Source organism: Eleutherodactylus coqui, chromosome 10, assembly GCF_035609145.1.
Source record: "Eleutherodactylus coqui strain aEleCoq1 chromosome 10, aEleCoq1.hap1, whole genome shotgun sequence".
In the NCBI taxonomy this organism is placed as follows: domain Eukaryota; kingdom Metazoa; phylum Chordata; class Amphibia; order Anura; family Eleutherodactylidae; genus Eleutherodactylus; species Eleutherodactylus coqui.
The window spans coordinates 24,077,217-24,099,288 of NC_089846.1; the positions used below are offsets into that span (position 1 = coordinate 24,077,217).

The 22,072-nt window shown below is 46.6% G+C and overlaps 1 protein-coding gene across 1 annotated transcript in view; it reads left to right on the top strand.

The window, feature by feature from the left end:
• Window positions 1-20,490, top strand: part of COL27A1 (collagen type XXVII alpha 1 chain) — a 280,568-nt gene extending 260,078 nt beyond the window's left edge. Inside the window, exons 53-61 of the mRNA XM_066580587.1 lie at window positions 1,735-1,770; window positions 1,886-1,903; window positions 2,113-2,148; window positions 4,599-4,625; window positions 7,633-7,686; window positions 8,582-8,750; window positions 8,831-8,940; window positions 11,844-12,059; window positions 17,896-20,490. Of these exons, the coding sequence (XP_066436684.1) occupies window positions 1,735-1,770; window positions 1,886-1,903; window positions 2,113-2,148; window positions 4,599-4,625; window positions 7,633-7,686; window positions 8,582-8,750; window positions 8,831-8,940; window positions 11,844-12,059; window positions 17,896-18,042 (813 nt within the window). The 3' untranslated portion in view covers window positions 18,043-20,490. The remainder of the gene's footprint in view (window positions 1-1,734; window positions 1,771-1,885; window positions 1,904-2,112; window positions 2,149-4,598; window positions 4,626-7,632; window positions 7,687-8,581; window positions 8,751-8,830; window positions 8,941-11,843; window positions 12,060-17,895) is intronic.
• Window positions 20,491-22,072: the final 1,582 nt, after the last annotated feature.

The window sequence follows — 22,072 nt, forward strand, 5'->3', positions numbered from 1 at the left end:
TTTGCGCAGACGAGGAGAAGTCCGTAATAGCAGCCCTTATACACCAGACTATGATTGGGAACAAACATTCATTCACCAGATCATTGTCCTGCTGACCGGCACCTACACAAACCAGCAAATACCTCTTTGTTGGGTGATGGGATCTTTTTATGCAGCACCAAAAATCATTTGTTGTCTGCTGCACATCCCCCTGTATAAGCAACAAGGTGCTGCCAATGGACGTGTATGTGCCTGAGTGATATTCAGTCACCTACAGTAATCCTGATTACTCCGTGTAAGTCGGCTTTTATTCTGGCAGAGACCCTTGGTCCTTTTACAGGGGACAAGCTGTTGGGCAAACGATGCCCGACACTCATCCCAGTGATGCCCGCTCGACCATCATTGGCATCGCTGACAGCGCGGCCGGAATGGAGGCGCAGCGGGTCTTTGTAATGGACACTATTTTGGCAGAACCAACACAATTGATGCATCTTATACTTCTACCTGTTGGGAGCAGAACAGATAAGTATTTTAATGGTATAGTGCCGCCTCTATGCGTGGCTCTTCCACCAAAAGTGTTTTCACAGATGTGGCTGCAAATTCTTGTGGATTTATGCCACAGATCTCATCCTTTGAAATCCGTAGTACAAATCTGTGCGATCCCACGCCGCAGCAAACCCCAACAATGATGCTGATTTCTGTGAACAAGGTCTTGTAAGTTCCCATTCACATGTACTGCACCCTGATGATGATGATCTCTGCAAAACCTGCACTGAAAATCCACTTCAAATCTACAACATCTGACCATGGCCTTAAAATGTGTCAGCCGCCCATTAATAAATTATATACATACATACATACACACATACATACACACACATACACACACATACACACACACATACACACACATACACACACATACATACATACATACATACATACACACATACACACATACATACACACATACATACACACATACACACATACATACACACACACACACACACACACATACACACATACATACACACATACATACACACATACACACATACATACATACATACATACACCACCTAACTTTAAATGCCTGACGTGCAAAAACAAAATTTAAAATGCCCGCGATCCTCAAGTTTCTTTGCTCACATGGAGTATATGGCAGCTGGCTGTGGGCGCCACACCTGCATACACGGCCGCACCGATGTGATTGCAGTCATGCAGTAAATATAATTGTGAGAATGGCGTTGGTTCGCTTCCTGTGTAAAGCAGCCGCTTCACCTCCTCCGGGACGTGGGAGTTTTATGTGCGCCCCCAAGTAATCACAAGATCTGGTAAACACATTAGGATTACATTTTTAGAACAGCGTCTGTCCTTACTACAATGTAACCACGCACATTAACCTGCCCAGTACCGGTTTGTGTTCTCTGCGCCTGCAGCTCGTTTACATCACTCGTCCGCTTTCAGCTGGAAAAATCCTATTCCGAACAGTGAAAAAAAGTAAAAATACCCAAATTGCCTGTGTGATCTGGTTTTCTCTATGTGGGCCCCGGAGAGAGCATTTTGTGTGTGAGTTATTTGCGCCTGTCCTCAGATGTAATCCCCCTTCCACACACGCCATTATCGCCCCTTCTGGCAGACGGCCATAGAGTGTGCAGCGCTGATGGTTATAACAGGTGACTAGATCACCTGAAGGGAGTGACGCCGCGGCCCCCACTGCACCAATCAATCATAACCCATCTTTATTTTTAGGGCCCAACAGGAGACAAAGGAACTCAAGGGGATACAGTAAGTGCATTTTATTTGTGGTCCTCATGCTGCCCCATAAAGCCACAGACGGCCATAGTGTCCGGCCGTCACATACAGTTTAGTAATATTTTCTTCTTCTTGTTTCCTCTTCCAGGGATTGCCGGGGCCTCGGGTAAGTCCAGATATAGCAATCTCTATAACAGTATGTATAAACACGTGCAGAGGCGTAACTTGGGCTTCTGGGCCTTACCTGTCCTGTTATGTGGCCGTGGATATAATTGTTATATCTGCACCACCAACAATAGCAAATGAAGCAGCCACCATTCATCTGGTATACCGTCCATTATTCATGTGGTTTGTGACAATGTTCTCTCTTTGTAGGGCCCTACAGGTCCACGTGGAAAGCCTGGACCTCCGGTAAGTAAGACCTACAACAGCGAGCTATTGTCCTGTAGGGACGCCGTTGGCTTATACTATAGCGATAGCTAGATATGGCGTTGGCCGAGCAGTTAGTATAGGTTCACTGCATCCACTCCTATATTCAGTTCTGCGGTTACAGCATATGCTAAGACCTTGTACATCTGGCCTGCTGAATGGCAGGTTGATAAGTAATACAAGAAAAAGGGCTCAGATTCATTGTGATTCACAAACATCTTACATTTTCTTCAGTTTCTTCATGTTTTTGTTGTATTGTAGAAAGCAGGGAGAATCATTTGTTATTCCTTCACCAAGACTTTAACATCTTGCTTACCGAACATTCAATGGATGCAAATCCTCCTACATCGGTTTTGCCCAACCAGTGGCTCGGGAGACACGTGGCTCTCGGACTCCTGTATGTGGCTCCCAGATAGAGGTGGCAGTACATAACTTGGTGCACTGGCGGCACCAGGGATGTCATAGCATTACCAGAACATGGAACTAGGGTCAAAGTCCTAGCACCAGTAGTTAAAGGGTTTTTTCAGGACTACACTATTGATGACTTATCCTAAGGCTAGGTCATTAATATCTGATCAGTAGGGACCTGCCACTTGAGAACCCCACCATTTATCATGCGGCTGAACTGCAGCTCAGTGCCATTAGGGTGAATGTGATAAAGCTGCTATGCCAAGCACAGTCACTATAAAATGTATGGCGCTGTGCCTGGTATGCAGTAAAGGGGCTCCAGCACTCACCCAAGCTATACTGTCTCTTCAAATAGGTGATTGATGGGGGTCTGGAACTGCAGACCCCCCCATGATAAGTTTAGGTCATCAGTATTGGAGTCCCGGAAAACCCCTTTAACTTCTATCACAAAGTTATAATGAAGGTGATGACAGTTTGTCCTGCCTAAACGCTGATTTACACGCAACGATTATCGCTAAAAATTCGTTCAGACAATGGCTCTTGAGCGATAATCATGCAGTGTAAATGCTCCCATCATTTGCTTTTCTGCCGAATGAGGGATTTCATGAGAGCATAAAATCCATTGTTTGTGATAGCAGGGACCGCATGCTGAGTTCTCCACAGAAGCGCTGATAACATTGTTTTCAGCTGCAGTCCCGTGGGAGAACTATTAAGCTGTATGCAGGTAACAGACCACGTGCTGTTAACTGCATACAGCGAAAGGAGCATTTACATGCTAATAAGCTACTAATAGGCATTAGTGCCCATTAGTAGCTTATGCAAAATGATCGCTCAAACTGTCAATCAAACTATCTTTTGAACGAATTTTGAGCGATCATCTTTGCATGTTAATTGGGCTTAACTGTACATGTATGGCCTTTTAGCTTATTTAGGTAAAAATAGAGAGTCATGATGATCACTGTCCTCCTAGCAGGCAGAGATGGTACAAGCTCTAGCTGGGCATGTGCTGGGATTGCTAGCATAGTGGAGGAGACCTAAAAAGAAAATCTAAAAGTAAAGTAATGAGAAAGGAGGATGCACTGCATGGAAGGTAGTGAAGTATATATAGGAGACACCCTGACAATCGGTGAAAAACACACATTCCCTGCCCTGGAGTGGACCTTTAAGCTATAGTGAAAACACCTCTAGAACACACAGACTATAGGATGGGTAGTCAATGACTTTGGCAATAGCCTCGGACACTGGTTGGTGGCACTGGGATCACATACGATGACCTGACCTTGTACACAGAATTAAAGTGAAGAACCTGCATAGAAATGTCCTGCAGACTTAGAAAAGTCACTGGAGGGATTATATGGGTGGATGAGGCTTCTGCCACTAATTATGTGGCTGGACAACGGCTGCTTATGTGGAATCGTAACCCAGTAATTGCGGTTGAGAAGCAATAAATACAAGCGATGCTATTAAAGTTTATCCATGCGGTTCTGGGTAATGTGGGCCTCCGTCTCTGTGATAATCCTTTGATGTAATGTCTAAGACTAGAGCCCAAGCAGTGTGCCATCATGTACGGTTGCCGGATAAAATACATTGGGGGGTTGAACTACAAAACGTGGCTGTAACTCCCGTCTGACAGTCAGTTAGAATGGGCCATAAATAGAGACAGTAGTAATACTATTAGAGATGAGTGAGCATGCTCGTTTAAGGGCTCCCCCCAAGGGCTCCCCCCCCCCCCCCCCATCCCCGCATGCTGCTTCGGCGAGTACACAGTTACTCGATAAGACTGCTACTCGATCGAGTAGCATCCTTCAACGAGCGTGCTCGCTCACCTCTAAATACTATCTTATGAGAAGTGCTGCCCAGCTAACCTGTGCCAGCGGTCTGGACCTGCAGTGTGAACAGCCACTTCTGGCTTTGGCTAAAAAAAAAAGTGCAGCAAAAACTTGACTTCAACCTCCGTGCGTGCAGCTTAATGTGATGCCTGCAGAAGGTGGATGTAATAAATAATGTTTCTCCTTCCCTTCCAGGGGCTACCTGTGTTCTTGGACTCATTTGTAAGTACTTTATTTGAAGCTCCCTGCAGTAATGTATATACTGTTTCTCCAGGGGACAGAGGGGCTCAGAGTAATCGCAGCAATTCATTATTAGTACAATCTGTTTTACGCATTTCTTAACCCCCTTTGTTGGTTACTGTAGACTGGGGAGTGACGCTCAGAGCCGTGCCAGACTTATGTGGAACTGGGCTTTCAACAAACTTTTGACAGGTCATAAGGATATCTGAAAGGTTTTGATTGGTGGATTCAGATGTTGAGGCCCCCACCAAAGCACAAGGCAAGGCAATTACTTGGCTGAGCGCGGTCTCTACACAGCAACTAAAGATGGTCTCAATAGAAAGCCTATGAACTATCTTCAGCTAGCAAGCAGAGACAGCACTCAGCAATTAGTGGGGGGTCTCGGCACCCAGACCCCACCAATCAGAACTTTTCACATGTCCCTATGACATGTTAAAAGTTTGTTGAACGTAGAATTACACTTTAAGTTGTGCTGCCAATGTGAGTGTGACGAGCCACCACAGCTGGAGGGTTGTTTCTACCGAGTGTGACGAGCCACCACTGCTGGAGGGTTGTTTCTACCGAGTGTGATGAGCCACCACTGCTGGAGGGTTGTTTCTACCGAGTGTGACGAGCCACCATAGCTGGAGGGTTGTTTCTACCGAGTGTGACGAGCCACCACTGCTGGAGGGTTGTTTCTACCGAGTGTGACGAGCCACCACTGCTGGACGGTTGTTTCTACCGAGTGTGACGAGCCACCACTGCTGGAGGGTTGTTTCTACCGAGTGTGACGAGCCACCACTGCTCTAGGGTTGTTTCTACCGAGTGTGACGAGCCACCACTGCTCTAGGGTTGTTTCTACCGAGTGTGACGAGCCACCACTGCTGGAGGGTTGTTTCTACCGAGTGTGACGAGCCACCACTGCTGGAGGGTTGTTTCTACCGAGTGTGACGAGCCACCACTGCTCTAGGGTTGTTTCTACCGAGTGTGACGAGCCACCACTGCTCTAGGGTTGTTTCTACCGAGTGTGACGAGCCACCACTGCTCTAGGGTTGTTTCTACCGAGTGTGACGAGCCACCACTGCTCTAGGGTTGTTTCTACCGAGTGTGACGAGCCACCACAGCTGGAGGGTTGTTTCTACCGAGTGTGACGAGCCACCACTGCTCTAGGGTTGTTTCTACCGAGTGTGACGAGCCACCACTGCTCTAGGGTTGTTTCTACCGAGTGTGACGAGCCACCACTGCTCTAGGGTTGTTTCTACCGAGTGTGACGAGCCACCACTGCTCTAGGGTTGTTTCTACCGAGTGTGACGAGCCACCACTGCTGGAGGGTTGTTTCTACCGAGTGTGACGAGCCACCACTGCTCTAGGGTTGTTTCTACCGAGTGTGATGAGCCACCACTGCTCTAGGGTTGTTTCTACCGAGTGTGACGAGCCACCACAGCTGGAGGTTTGTTTCTACCGAGTGTGACGAGCCACCACTGCTAGGGGGTTGTTTCTACCCAACAATGTTAGTCTTACATGGTCAGATGCCGATGATCGTCGTGGAAAGAAGATGTTTGTATACAGACTTTTATCCTATGCATAGCAAAAAGAGAACCTCCATAGAGAAAACGGACATGTTGCAGAATGTGTACCCGCATGTCGGCTTCCACAGTGTGGATGAGATGTATTAGAATCTCAATCACTTTGCTGCCACTGTAACACATTGTGGATTTTCCATCCGCAGTGCATCCACAATGTGTCAACATACCCCAAGGGATGATATTGCTGGACTGAAACATATCACATTTATTTCTAAAAAAGGAAGCCGATTTCTGTGCGTTGGGGTACAGCTACATGGCAACTTTGGTCACACGGCAAGAGTGTTGTGTAGCCCCGCAGACTCACACTCACATTCAGGTGAATGAGTGTCACAGTGGGAGTAGCGGCTTGCTGCGACGCTATACACCTCAGTGTGAGTGCGAGGTCAGAGGGCTACACAATCATCTTTGATTGTGTGTCCAACATAGCACTTGGCTTAAGGCCCATTTACACGGAGCGATGATCACTCAAAAATCACTAACAAATGATCTTTTGAGCGATAATCGTTGTGTCTAAACGCGCAGCCATCATGCACTGCTCGCTGATTGTTAAATTCAGGCCAACCTAAAAATCATCATTTGGCCTCATCAGCAGTTCTCCACAGGTAGTGCTGATAGCATTGTTTCCCGTCGGAGAACAAAGGAACTGAAAGCAGATAAGAGCCCTGGGGCTATTAACTGCTTTCAGTGAAGGCTTCATTTGCACGTTAAATTGCTCTTAGGTAGCTGAGTAGCTACTTAATAGTTTATGCAAAATGATTACTCAAACTGTCGTTTGAGCGATCATCTGCTGGTATAAATGGGCCTTTATCCACATTTCCTGAATTGGAGCTCCGTCTTAGAGTTATAATACTTGGATCTGAACATTTTAAGTATCTGCTGTATTTAGGGCTGGTTGCAGCAACCAAGTTTTTGATCCAAGTTTAGTTCAGCTGCGATCAGCTGTTGAACTTGGTTTAAGGAAAATTCGTTGCACCAACACTTTCTGATCTAAAGTTCACAAAACTAAGTTCAAGCAATCAAAGCTTTTACCTAGAAGAAATGCGTCGCCCTCTCTGGTGACTAGTCAGGTGACTTCCTTGCATTCATAACAATAATAAAAATATGGCCGCTACAAGCAGCAAATGTGGGTGTAATTTCACCATCCAGGAAAAAGCATATCAGACTATCAGCTGAGGCTAAACGAAGTTCAACTGGTTTGAGCCACCAAAACCGGGGGATCGAATTGAACCACCATCACTAACTAAATTGGACTGGTGCAACATTTTTTCTACTTTATGTCAGATCAACTCTTGTTGATTGCAGATCAAAACTTTGGTGCAACAGGCCCTCAGTGCTGCGCTAAATACCTGCCTCCAACAAGTCTCTTTATGTTAATACGGGAGTATTACTTATTTTTGTAATGTTTCCCTTTTTTCTACTTTCAGAGGACAGAAGACTTCAGTCAATCTTACCAAGCCCTAATGGACTCCAGTGGACCGGTACTTACACATTTAATTGCCAATTGTCGATATAATAGACTGTGATGGGGAAACTTTAGTGTTTATGTGAGTCATTGATCGGTCAGATCATATAGCATCAACCAGTAGGGTCTGACCGCTGGGAACCTAAATACCGGCTGATTTAGTCTTCTCTGCTGGAGGAGAGCACGCTCGCTCCCTCTTCTTAGAAATGAATGGGTGTTCCAGCCTGTTTAGGCTTTCACTTGGCATTCTCTGTAACTTCCATTCATTTCAATGGGGGAGAGACTGTGCTGTCTGTTGTACCCCAGTGAACATGACTAAAACCCATCCTGTACATTACAATGACTGTGTGCCCTCCAAAACTTTGATGGCTCACAAAACATTGCTTTCAGGTGTGCAGTTTGGAAAACCCATTTTCATACACCATATTCCGGAATTTTGAGTTAATAGAGCGGGCTCCTCTGTTAAGGGTCCTTATTTCTTGGCGAAAGTGGAGAGCAATTACTGGCCATATATAGTCTCAGAGCAATGTGATAGGATTATGCCCAGTCTACAAAGCCAGAGGCATCATGGGAGAGGTAGGCTGCATGAGGGAACCATATTGGAGGGAGGAGAAGGAACCAAGCTGGCAGACAACCCATAAACGGCACAACTAGAGCAGGCATACATGAGAGCCTCTAGATTATTTAGTAATAGTCGATGCTGCACTATATGGGTGAAATAAATTGGCGGAGTGCTTCTTTAAAGCCGTACAGCTACATATTGCTGCAGGCCTCTCTTACGGTGTCTGGGGATTCTCCGTGGCAGCCCCCATGTTAGTGCCGATGGCAGCAATTACCAGGGGTATCCCACCGGCTGGATGACAAACCAAGAGACAGAGCTATAAAGATTGTTTTGTTTTCTGTTGGCGCAGTCCTACCGAAGTACTGACTTTATGTTTGTGGACCACGGAGGAGAGATTTTTAAGACCCTACACTACCTCAGTAGCCTCATCCAAAGTATAAAAAATCCCCTGGGCACTAAAGACAACCCTGCCCGAATCTGCAGAGATCTGATGAACTGCCAGCAAAAGATGGGAGATGGTAAGTAAAGGAACCCTTCTTCTTTCCACTTTATGTAGAGCCATGAGCTCAGTCTCACAGCCCTGGACTTCTTTTTATAGGCACTTATTGGATTGATCCCAATGTTGGCTGTTCCTCTGATACCATTGAAGTCACCTGTAACTTTACACAAGGTGGTCAGACATGTCTTAGGCCCATCACTGCATCAAAGGTAAACGGCTACAAGAACCATTGCACAAAATGGGACGGAAATTATGAAATAATCAACGGCGTCTTTATTTATGTATATTTTGTCCCTATTGGCCAATCAGGAGTTATTTAGGAGAATTAGAGGGAATATATTACCAGAAAGGGTCATTCTGTTATCACTAGAGGAGGACATTATATTTCATAAAGGGGTTGTACCTCCATTGCAAGTTATCCCGTACTGACAGGACAGGGAATAACTTGCCGATTGGTGGGGGTCTCCTGTGTCCCCCACTCTCTTATCGCTGTGAATGAACCGCTGGCTGAGCAGGTGTAGTCAGCACTCCATTCATTTCAATAGGACTGACAGAAATAGCCTAGCAGCACTCGTTCGGCTATCTCTGCACCCCATTGAACGTGAATGGAGCACTAGTGCACTTTATTCACCCTCCTCCTCAGTGCAGGGGGTACAGTAACCCCACCTAGGACAGGTAACGCAGGACCCCGTTCTTGACATTAGTGGTGGTCTCAATGTTGATTAGTGGATAACTTGCAATTGTGCTACAATCCCTTTTCCCCTTTTTAATGACAGCTTTGTTGTATTAAGACTAGATTACACCCCTAAAGAACAAGGCGCGTATATATGCTGTCCGGTTATTATAGTATGGCAGAAGGACGCTACTTGTAAGAGCGGTACTCCTCCAATTCACTAACAGTGGGGCTATGGATTCTGTTAGTGCCGTTGGCATTATTCTTTACTATGGATGGAACATCTGGATAAAATCTGTTAATAACATTTAAAAGTAAAACAAATGAATAAAACAACCTTTTCATTCAAGATTGGTTACTTAGGACCTGTGCCCATTTGTGTTGGAGGTCTTCCACAACAAATACTCTCCGATTTAATGGGAAGAATAGTGCTGTAGGCTACAAAAGCTTTATCTTATTTGGGACCTTAAAGGGAACCTGTCACATGGAACATAATGTCTGCTCTGCAGGCAGCATGTTATAGAATGGGAGGAGCTGAGGAGAGCAGTATATAGTTTGGTGGGGAAATAACTTACCATTTATTGATTTAAATCCCTGCTCCTCTTGAGCCGGAGTCCAGTGGGCGGTCCTATCAGCGAGGGACAGCCCTCCGTGTAGGAGTTTAAGTACAGTAGTAACTGTCAGGGGACTGATGGGACCGCCCACTGGACTCCTACACCCCGGACCAGCAGCAATAAAGGACAAGCTATACTTGGAATCTCATAGCACCAGTTGTGACGTAATAATACCATTATTAGATTAGCATTGTAGAGAATACCATTATTAGATCATGATAGATAATTTGCTGTAAGGCAACACATTTTGTTCAATTACCTGAACGTATCTAAAGTTATAACAAAACAACCGAGAAAATAAAGTACGGCATCACCGGGTGGGTAGGAACCGGCTCTCCTTGGCTGGAGTATAAAGTGTAGGTCGCAGTAGCATTCAGCTCCGAAGGCCATGTATTAGTGCTGACAGTAGAACATCTGTCTTTGCTTTGTGTGATTGTTATCAAGTTGGTTGCTTTTCCTTGTTGTCCTTTGAGTAGTGAGGCTTGTAGAACTTACTAAAATAAAAAAAAAACTGTGAAAAAGGTTGAAGGTCACGCCGAAAGTGATGTAAAATAGTAGTTTTGCATAAACAAGGCTACGCTTAGGATGCCAGGAGCTCCATTTTCTGAACCAGAGCTGCAAATTCCCTTCATAGATAGAGGAAAGGAATACGAAATCTACCTGAGGCCTTCTACTTCTCCCACGGCATCCACGTCTGGGCTCTAAAAAAACGCATCAAAAACTGCAGGGATGTTTCATCTCAAACAATGGGGTTTATTTACTAATACAGTCTAGACATGAGACCCTGCAGACCGAGAGCAGGTGGTCTGGATATACGCCAGACAACTCAGTGATAAATCTGTTGAATTTTAAGGCCAGCTGTCTACGGGCGTTGCGATATTTCACCGCGGTTTGCCGTGATGAACCTATTATTATGAGAAGCGCCGCTTCAAAACCCACGGCACTTAGCTGCGGGTTTTGAAGCGGCCTGGCCGCTTGCTCTTCCGCTGCGGCCGGCGTTTCCGTAGGGGCCGCAGCGGAAGAAGTAAAAAAAAGAGCATGCTGTGGCCGGCAAATCTGTGGCGGATTCGCTGCCCGGTGTGGAGGAGATTTCTGAGAAATCTCGTCCACATGGCTGGCTAACCCCGGGATTAGCGGCCACAGGCAGATTTGTCGTGGCAAAATTCCGGACGGAATTTTCGCGGCAAATGCGCCCCGTGTGAACCCAGCCTAATTAGTACTGTTTAGCTACGAGTACAGCACCTACATAAATGGGACACAACACAGATCTACAGTAAAACGGTCCAAACAAAACCACCACAGCAACAAAGTTAAAGAAATCTTTATTAATATCCTAACTAAGAAATCTATCATCAAGCCCGCACACGAGCAGGTTATAAATCAGGAGGAGGGCGATCATATAAATAGGGGAACAGTAGTAATAAATCTGCATAGAATTCCTGACCCTGCCCAGAAGTCTACGTGGAAGTAACGGGCGAACGTCTGTATGTAGTGGGCAGGATTCATTCTACTATGCATGCTTATTGTTACTCTTCTCCTTATGTGATGGCTGTTGCCCTCCTTCTGTCTTGTAACCTGGATATTCATATATCTTTTTCTTTCACCTTCATTGCTGCCGTGGTTTTGCTTAGTTTTATATTTTGGTGTGAGACAATATTGGAGATCATTTCAGCCTCTTGTGATATGAAAGACATGTGAGGGACACTTTCTTCCATAGATAGCATAGCAGCTGTTCTAATGGCGAGACCAGCAGACTGTGACAATGAGGAGGAGCATGTGCCCGCCTCAACCTCCGCACTAAAGCCCTGTGCCCTTCTTTCTGCAGTTGGTGTTTGAAGTTGGCAGAGTGCAGATGAACTTTCTCCACCTCTTGAGTTCGGAAGCCGTGCAGCACATAACAGTCCACTGCCTGAATGTCCCCGTGTGGGACGTCTCGTCAGACAAACCCTCCCAGAATGCTGTGCGATTCAAGGCCTGGAACGGACAGATCATTGAGGCTGGAAGCCAGTATCAGCCGGAGGTGACTGTGGATGATTGCAGGGTAAGAGGCCCGACTGCTGTAACCGAGCACAGAATGGGATTATTCCGTTGTATAGAAGTTTTCTCAGATTAGCAAAAGTTTAGAAAAAGAAAAAAGTTCCATAAATCATTTCCTCCAGTAATTGATGGAACCTCTGCTCTTCAATACCACATTATTTACTCATCATTTGGGGTTTCTCGGCCGCACCCAAGTGCATAAAATCAAGCACACAACAGTGCAATGTAACCTTAGTAGTAGCTTGTACAATATCCCATCCTCTCCAATGAATTGTAAGGTCTATTATTGGGCAGATTGCAAACGGCAGAGAATCTTGTGCATATGAACTCCATTATTTTGAATGGGGTCATACATACAGGGGCTTAACTAAAGGCTCAGGGGCCCTGATGCAAAACGTGAGCTGGGGCCCCCCTCTATCTGTACCCGTACCCATACCTAAATCATGCTGCACGGAGACATAACTTGAAGCTTCTGGGCCCCAATGCAAAACCTGTAACAGGGCCCCCAGCTATAATGCTTTATTCATAGTACTGGGCTCCCTATATGGAGAAGAGAGGCCTTATGGGCCCCCTAAGGCTCCTGGGCCCGGGTGCAACTGCATCCCCTGCACCCTCTATAGTTACGCCCCTGCATACATATGAGCAATGTTTTCCCTCACTGCAAGGTAGCAAGGAAAAAAATCGTGGCACGCTTTATTTTTTTTTTGCCTTTCTTGGTACGCATCGGCCATTGCTTACACTTGGACCTTAAATACATCGCTTGATGTGCGATGCGGGGTTTCCTATTGAAATCAATGGGAAACCCTTCCAATCCACTATGGTGCGTGAAACTTGCGCAAGAAGATAGGGAATTCACAGAAGTGATGCAAGGAGCGTTTGCCTGAACATCACCTCGCAGGTAAAATGCAGGTATCGCGCTCGCCTGTGTAGGTAGCATTAGGAAGTGGACGCATCATGTAGTCACAGTTCAACCACAGAGGAGTAGACCGTGCCAACTCACAGTGAAGGCCGCCAAGTGCTGAAGTGCATAAAACTAGTCTATCCTCGGTTGCATTGCTTACTGTGATTTCAAACCAACTCTGGAAGTGACATCAGCATATGAACCGCACATCGGGAGCTTCAGCAAATGGGTTTCCATGGTTAAGCAACTGCAAATGGCCCTAAGAGCACCATACTCAATGCCAAGCGCCAGCTGGAGGAGTGTAAAGCGCATTACCGCTGCACTCTGGGGAGGTTTACTCTAGTGGGAAGAATCACATTTCATGGTTTGGCAGCATGACGGATTAATCTGGGTTGGCGGATGATCGGAGAACGCTACTTACCAGAATGCATCGTGTCCAGCTTGTGGAGGGGGAATAATGGTATGGGACTCTTTCAGTATTTGGACCCTCAATTCAAGTGAATGTCAATGCTACAGCATACAAAGACATTTTAGCCAATGGTATGTTACCAGGTCTGAGGAAGGCACTTACCTCTTCCAGCATGACTTGCACAAGCCAGGCCAGTAGAGTCCTAGTAGGACTAGTTTGGTGTGAAGGAACCTGAATGGCCGCATAGATCCTGACCTCAACGCCAGGGGTGTAGCGAAAGGCTCATGGGCCTGGGTGCAAAAGGTTATCTTGGGGCCCCCCAACTTCTCCTAACCCCTTAACCACCCCATCCAACATATTTTTGATGAATTGTAATGCAGATTTTGAGCCAGACCTCCTCCCCCAACATCCGTGTCGGACCCACAAGTGTCACTTTGGCTGAATGTTCACAAAATGTTATATACACTCTTCAAAATCACTAGGCTATCCCAATACATTGTTGGGTGGGACCCCCACTGATCCTGAAGAGCGGGGCTGTGCTGCCGTTGCAGGTATAGCGGGTTCCTGGGAGGGCCGCTGTGCAACCAAGTCATTCTCAGGATTGTGGGGTCCCATCCCAGTCTCTTACTAAAGCCATCGTGGGTCATGTGGTGGTCCGTGGATGTTGGTCCTCTAGAGCCACAAATCACAGTGAAGAGACTATAGGTAATAAACTATAGGAGGGCTGTAGATGGCGAAAGGGGTTGTTTTACTTAGATATCCACTTGGTGTATATACAGAATATACAGCAGTGCTCTGCGGTTCGGCTCTTGGTTCCCACAGCACCATAAACTAAGTTATTGTGCTGTTGGGAGGTGACGGAGCCGGCGATGTATTTTTTATACTCCGCACTCCCTGCGCTCCAGCGCTGTCCCCTCTGAAGTCCCGGCTACATACAGAAATAACTCTTCAGAGTCCTGAGTTCGCGCTTCCCTATATAAGTCTATGGCAGAGCACAGGCGGGACTGAAGCGTCAGATTTTTGTGCACTGCCTGGACTTTAAAGGAGATTACTGCAGGAAAGCCGATGAGTATAACAATTCCATCACCCGGCTCCTTGTCATGCTGACAGCACTATAACTTATGGTGCTACGGGGGCCGGACGGGTTCCCTTCAGACACTGGCAGTCACTTTATAGGAAAGGCAATAAGCTCTCCCTGTACTTTTAGTGTTTTGCTCCAGTTGAATCCAGTCTTCACCAGGGCTAGCTGATTTTCATTTTTTGTACTAGCCCTCTAATCCAACATATAGACTGATACTGGAAATAAAATACAGTGAATCTATATAAAAGGGGCAGAAACATTACCAACTGATTTACGTTAAAAATGAAACTTTAACGTTCACCTGGTTATAAAGCGAACCTACTGAATAATCCTGCACAGCGCCCCCTACTGGACGGGTAGCTACCCTACGAGACAATATCCAACCTTTTAACAGCCCTTGCAACATTAGTAGGGATATCAGCCAAACCAGCATTGCATGAGCCACGTAGAAGAGTCCTTGTGCTTCCCCCGGACTATACGAGGTTCACACGTAACAGAAGTGCTGTGGACTCCATCCATGTGGTTGACACTCTAAGGCCTCCTTCCCACGAACGGATTTACGCCGCGTAAATCCGCGGCAAAAATCCGCTGCGTTGCCCCCTGCTATTAGGTTCTATTGAACCTAATAGCACAATGCTCACGATGCGTAATTCCACCGCGGAATTACGCACCGTGAAATCTCCCGTTCTCACCCGCAGCATGTTCTATTTGCCGCGGGTGTACGCGCTGACGGCTTCCATTGCAGTCAATGGAAGTCGTCCGTTCACGCTATCTCCCGCTGCAACCAGCGGAAGATAGCGTGAAAAAACGCTTCCCCGCCTACCGCCGCGCGTCATATGACGCGGCCGGCGCGTCACGTGACACGGCCGGCCGCGTCATGTGACGCGGTGGGCGTGTCACATGACGCGACGGCGGTTGGCGGGGAAGCGTCTTCACGCTATCTTCTGCTGGTAAGTATGGGGTCTCTGGGGGGCGCCATGACGGGCTTCACTGCGGAATATTACGCGGCGGAGCCCGTCACGCTCGTGGGAAGGAGGCCTTACAGATCTCATCCACACGCCGGGGAAACCGACCCGGTGCAATATTCGACACTGTTGGGGGTTTTGCTGCAGATGATGCGCAGATCCCTGGCAAAACGCCTAAGTGGGCATTTCAAGGGCATGGAGTCTGTTTGTCAGCATGCATAGCGTCACACACAACAGATAATCACTTTAAGCAAATGTCATTAATTAGCTTAAGACAAGAAACATACCAAATATCAAGACTATCAAAAAGACATAAGATCCAAGGATTAGTGTAAGATATACAAATGGTATACCTACAAGATACGGGCAGCGGCCGTGATATACAGTCTGGGCCCGCTTATAACAAGACTCGGGGTGGAGAGTAGCTGTAGCTTCTGGCAGTTGCGCAGTTCCAAGCCGCCTCCAGATTTTTGATATGAAGAACACTTTATATCCATGGCGAGAATATGGGCTTTGTTCGATGTCCACCCAGTGAGGCCTCTTATCACGAATGCTGCGTTTACACTGTACAAGTATCGCTCAGAGAACCGTTTAAATGAGTGAAACGTAAGATAATTGTTCAGTCTAAACGAGCCAACGACCAACAAGAATTGCGCGCTTCCCGTTTGTCGCTCGGTTTCACCCAGCATAAAGATCAGCGCCGGCTCGTTCACTCATTGTGCAGTTTAAACACTAAGCCTGGCGTCACGCGGGATCAAAATCGCACGAGATTTGTGCGCTGCAAGACGCACATATATTAACTCCATTCTTTTGAATGGGGTCACACATATGTACGAGGTTTTCCTACATGGCACTGCAATGTTATGCAAGAAACAATTGGCGGCATGTTCTGTCTATCTGCGTGATCTTACATTGTCGGCCCCACTGGAAGCAATGGGAGAAACTCCACAATCCTCTCCCGCGGCTGTGGCAGCTGCGCTGCAGGATCTCTGCATTCCTGGAGTGAAGTTAGCCTAATTGCTCAGGGTTTCAGAATGTGAAACCCTGAACGATTAGTAGACTAGTACTAAACACGTCGCCTTAGGGCACATGAGCTGGTGATTACATCACCAGCTTGTTCGCTCAGGCAAACGAGAATCGTTAGTCTCATCTCATGTAAAAGAGGCATTAGAGAGTGACTGAGCTCGTCCAAGAATACTCTGTGGGCAGAGGGTAACCATACATATTAGCTGAACCCACTGCTTCCAGCAGGCCAGGTCATTCATCCAAGGCTGCTTTCACAGAAGAGTTCAAGAGTAGAGATGAGCGAGCGTACTACTCGGTAAGGACAGATACTCGAGCGAGTATTGTCCTTACCAAGTACCTGTCTGCTAGCCCGCAAAGATTCGGGTGCTGGCGGGGGGGGAGATCTCTCTCTCCCTCTCCCCTTCCCGTCCCCCTCTCCCTCTCCCCCTCTCCTCCGCGCCGGTGTAGGTACAAGTCCGAGGTAGGCGGCGCCGGTGTAGGTACAAGTCCGAGGTAGGCGGCGCCGGTGTAGGTACAAGTCCGAGGTAGGCGCCGCCGGTGTAGGTACAAGTCCGAGGTAGGCGCCGCCGGTGTAGGTACAAGTCCGAGGTAGGCGCCGCCGGTGTAGGTACAAGTCCGAGGTAGGCGGCGCCGGTGTAGGTACAAGTCCGAGGTAGGCGGCGCCGGTGTAGGTACAAGTCCGAGGTAGGCGGCGCCGGTGTAGGTACAAGTCCGAGGTAGGTGGTGGTCTAAGACCCTGCAGGACTGTAAGGGTGCCTTCACAGGAGCAAGGAAGTTCAGCTGGAACATCCCTACACCAGAGTCTGCACGCTCAACGTCCATTGCAATGCAGATTTGCAACTATGATTTTGGCTTTGCTGATCCCCAGTGATATCCATGTTAGAGATGCAGATTTTGGTGCGGATGTGGTTCACATGGACTATCCTGGGTCCAGGATAGCACCCTGAGGATATGTCCACACCGGGTGGATTTGCTGCAGACATTAGAGCTCATGCCCACAGCTGTATTTCACCGCATATTACATGTGTGTTGCCCAGCCGCGTGATATGCGGTGAATGGAAGCAATGGCCTTTCATTGCCCCATGTGCGTGTTGATACACAAGGAATAGATTGCAGCATGCTCGATTTCTCTACGTACCTCGCAGCGTGAGCCCCTATACATCTGTATAGGCAGCGTATGCAACACTGTCCGCACGCAATACATTGTATACGGGCGGCGTATCCATATGTAACCCCGCTATAAACCAGAGCCAGGAAGTTTTAAAAAAAGACATTATGTCACATTACGCATGATTGGTGTTTAGAAAAATCGGTAAACCGGTGTGGGGAGACACGCCACATTTTACCGCTACGGCCGTGGACATGTGACCTTACTCCTGTCCTCCACAGCGATGTGAATAAAGTTACAATGCTTTGAACTATATAAATTGCCATTTTAATAAGTATTTGCCTTTGCAGTTACAAGATGGACGTTGGCACCAAACCATCTTTACCTTTCGGACACAAGACCCAACTCAGTTACCAATCGTTGACGTGTTGAACCTCCCTCCATCCACACCCGGCAAGAACCTTCACTTGGAAGTGGGGAGTGTGTGCTTCTTGTGAAGAGTGATGTTGGTTCTGCATCCATTGGACCCCGAATCTCCTCTTACCCCAAGCGGATGAAAGGTGCCAAATGACTTGCCAACATAGTAGAGCTAATCGCAGTCACCTGCGCCCCTCCCAATCCATTGTTCCAGAGCAGAACTGAAAATGGAGGGGATACCAATATGCCCCCCCATCCCTCTACACAATGGAAGTTGAGGGGACAGGAAACAATCATTGTCCCCAGAGCTGACACTCACTGGAAAGGGCTGTTGGCTAAAGGAATACGGAAGATACGCGCTCCACCAGTCACCCGCCTGAGAGACAAAACCAAAAAAATTGTATACAATTAAACGTTATCCTCCCCTTCTGCCAGGGAGCTGGTAACAGAAGAGCATTATGGGTAATACGGGCAGAAAGCATTGTGAAGTGCAATATAAAAATGTGTAAAAAAAAATAATAATATAAATGTTATTTAATGAAAGTATATAACTCCCCCGTCATTCCTGCAGCAGATCAAGGAAAACAAAGGCTTTTATCATGGAGAGACGTGACTGGCTCAGCAACCTGCGAGGCGACCGCGGTCACCCCCACTGTGAAATCTCTGGTGCTTTGAAGCTTTTTTTTTTTTTTTTTTTTTCATTAATTATTTTTATTTGAAGCTATTTAAAATTTCTGAAGGTGCTGATGGTTTCCACAGGTCTGTGGGCCGACACCGGCTGAGGATGGAAGGAAGCAACCGTGGCTTCCTGCTGTACAGTCCCCCTTCACTCCTGAGAGACCTTATCTGGACGGCCCCGCGTGTGGAGGGTCTAATCTCTGGGAATCTCTTATGTTACAGGAAGTAGTCTGCGCTACAAAGACCGACACTGCAGAGGTTTACTTACCAGCATATAACAGCCCGCACTGAGGACCGTGCGCTGTGGCCCCTAGAACTGCTGAGGCGCCGCCATTCATCCATTCGGGGGCAGATTTACCAACGCTGCCTGGTAGTTAAGGCCCATTTACGTCACTCATTTTTTTTTTTCTTACAGAGAAACGTCCATGTGTCGGAGTCAGAAAAAATAAAGTTTTTTGGTGGAAACTGTGGCAGAAAACTAATTAAATATACAATAGTAAATAAGCCCCGACTGCATCACGCTCGTTAATCCCCCTCAGCAGGGGGTACATAAATCGTAGTACCCCACAACAGAACTCGGTCTGAGCCCCACTCAGCTCTCTACCATGTGTACTGCACCCGAGATGGCATACAGACATGTCAGAAGTTATGATTGGTGGGGACCTTGGTGCTGAGACCCCCCACTGATTGCTAAAACAAGGGAGCAAAAGCACAGAAATCTGTACAGCAGTCAGTTTTAATCGGCCAAGCAAAGCCAACAGTGTACAGAAGTGAGTGCAGCGCTTGTACCGATCACTACAACGGAGGGGCAGGGGCGCTCAGGTGAGCTCTTGCACCCCTTCATCTTGGCGATCTGTGGGGTCTCGGTACCCAGACCTGCACCAATCAAAATTCCTGACGTGTCTATGTAACCTGTCAACTTTTTCTTTCAAATGCCAGTAACACTTAATGTCCACCATCCCAATTTATATGATAATATATCTGTATAGAGGAGCTTTGTTTTTCCAACTAGATCATTTATATAATTGTGACTGTGCGCCGCCACCACTAGAGGGAGCTAACTACATGTGGATTTATACAGCTCTATAAAGGCTGTAGGCATTCAGCTCCACCTAGTGGTTGCTGCTGGTAGCTGCTATGCCAACTTCAGCAGTTCAGTGGCAGTCCCTATAGCAGCACATTCCTGGTTCCAGGGTTGGTATGTGTATAACTGCCTATTGGTGTATGGAAACCAAGGAGAGCTAACATACTTCCTAATATAAGGTGGACAGTTTCTGGTGCTCGTCAGCCGCTCCACCACAACCGAACCGGTTATCTAACCAGATAGAGAAGTTACTATGTTAAAGATTTATATAACAGGGTCTTTATTTTTTTAAGTCATGGATACATTTCATTCATGTTATATTTTGGTAACCTAAACCCTGCAGTGATGCTCAAATAACGTAACTCAGGGATGAAGGGGTAAAAAAAGAAATCTAAAATAAATGATAAATTAAGAAAAAAAATTAATTTAAAAATTGTGTTTTATATATTTTAAGGGAATATTTTTGTAGGCGCGTCCTGGTGAAATTGTACCAAAGTCCTTCTTCTTCATGGACCTCTCTGTAGATTTCATTCTTCACTGCTTGGTTGTATAAATTGCTTCTTAAAAGCTGTACGAATTTTTTTTATTTTTGTGTTTTTAACAAATTGGCCAAATGTTTAGTGCTGCTGTCGCCCTTTACTCCTCCCCCCTCCCCCTTGCATCCCCCCCGCATTTTACTCTGTCTGGTATCTCACACCAGGAATGGAGGAACTCATTTTAATTTAACGACTTCCCATACCCCCTCCCCACCCCCAAATACCCCCGACCCCCCCTCTTTACACCTTCTCATTGCTCTCTTTAAAGTTTCATGTTGCTTGGAGACCCAACTGGCTTTGGAGTACATTCTGTAGAGATGTTAGTATCTATGTGTAAATTTGGAGCTGAAGATGATTATGTATCTGTTGTGTTCTATATTATATTGTAATCTAGGCTGTACTGTACTGAGAATACCATGTTCTATGTTTAGAAACGTCTATTTTTTTGTGAACGTCTTTTATATTTTGTTTTACTGTTTTGTTTTTGGTTTTTTTTTAATTCTTTTGGGGTTTTTTTCTCTTCCATCAACAAATTCCATGAAAGTGAGAATCTTCCAAATACCTCAACATGTGATTGTGGGGCCCTTTTACTCCTCCTGTGCATAATATACTTGGTGTCCTATAGAATCCCCGCATCACCCTCCCTCCCCCCCTCTTACCTTTCAGCCCCATCGTCATTAACCTGTTTCAGGGTGTTGAAATTTTATTCACATTCACATTGTTGTAAAAAAATAAATAAAAAGAAAAAAACACAACAAAAAATAAACTTTTGGGAATGAGGCCGTGCAGAATGATCTGATGTGGTGTTATTATAGAAGACTTCCAGACGGCGAGCTGCGACTGGGGCCATGCTTCGTATATATTACACTCCCTCTGCTATCCCGTAACAGGTGGATCATGACGTCGCTCCATGCGGCCCCTCGTCTATCATGTTACAGAGCCAGAGGGCTGGGGGCTCTGCCAGGCAGGACTGCTAATTGGGTCTGGAGGGATAAAGCTTCTCCTTAGGGAGAGCGCAGAGTGGGTGTGAGGAGAAGCATAAGCCATGCATGCGCCTCTGGGAAATGCATGCAAATAGAAAAATGCCTCTACAGCGCCCCCTAGTAGTAGGTGATATTCCTGCAAGTCGATGTCTGACCTTTTAAAAGACTTTTAACCCCTTAAGGGCACTGATGATGTTATGAAAAATGGGGGGAAAACGTACACTCTAATTTATCCATTTCCACAGCTGACTGAGGGCGCCTACCCACTTGCGTTGCCGATTTTCGTGCGTGAAAAACGCGGCGTTTCCGCACGTTTTTGCGCGTTTTTCGCTGCGTTTTTTGCAGCCCTCCATTGACAATCATGGGTGCATTAAGAGAAAAATAAGGAGACATATGCAACTGACAGTTCCTATGTGAAAAAACCCCACGAAACGGAAAAAACCCCCAGATGGACAAGAACACATTCTATACTAATTGCTCTTGAGAAAAAGCGCAAAACATCACAGGAAAAAAAATCGCAAGTGGGTAGGCACCCTGAGGGTTGGTTTTTTTTTCCCGGGACGAGTTCTATGTTCTATCATCGCTGCAAAAGGGGGTGGGGGGGGGGGGGGGGGGAAATCACTTATGGAGCTCATAATCGTGCGAGTTTTGTGCATCTTGCAACACACAGAACTCACCTGCGATTCTCACCACTGAGGGCGTCTTCTCGCACATTGGGGCACATTTTTAATTGGTGTTGCCCCAAGAATTTTGGTGGAAGTTGCGTCTTTTTTGTGCTGATTTGCGCCATAAAGAACAGATGTTACGTCTTTCTCCACTTTTCCAAAGT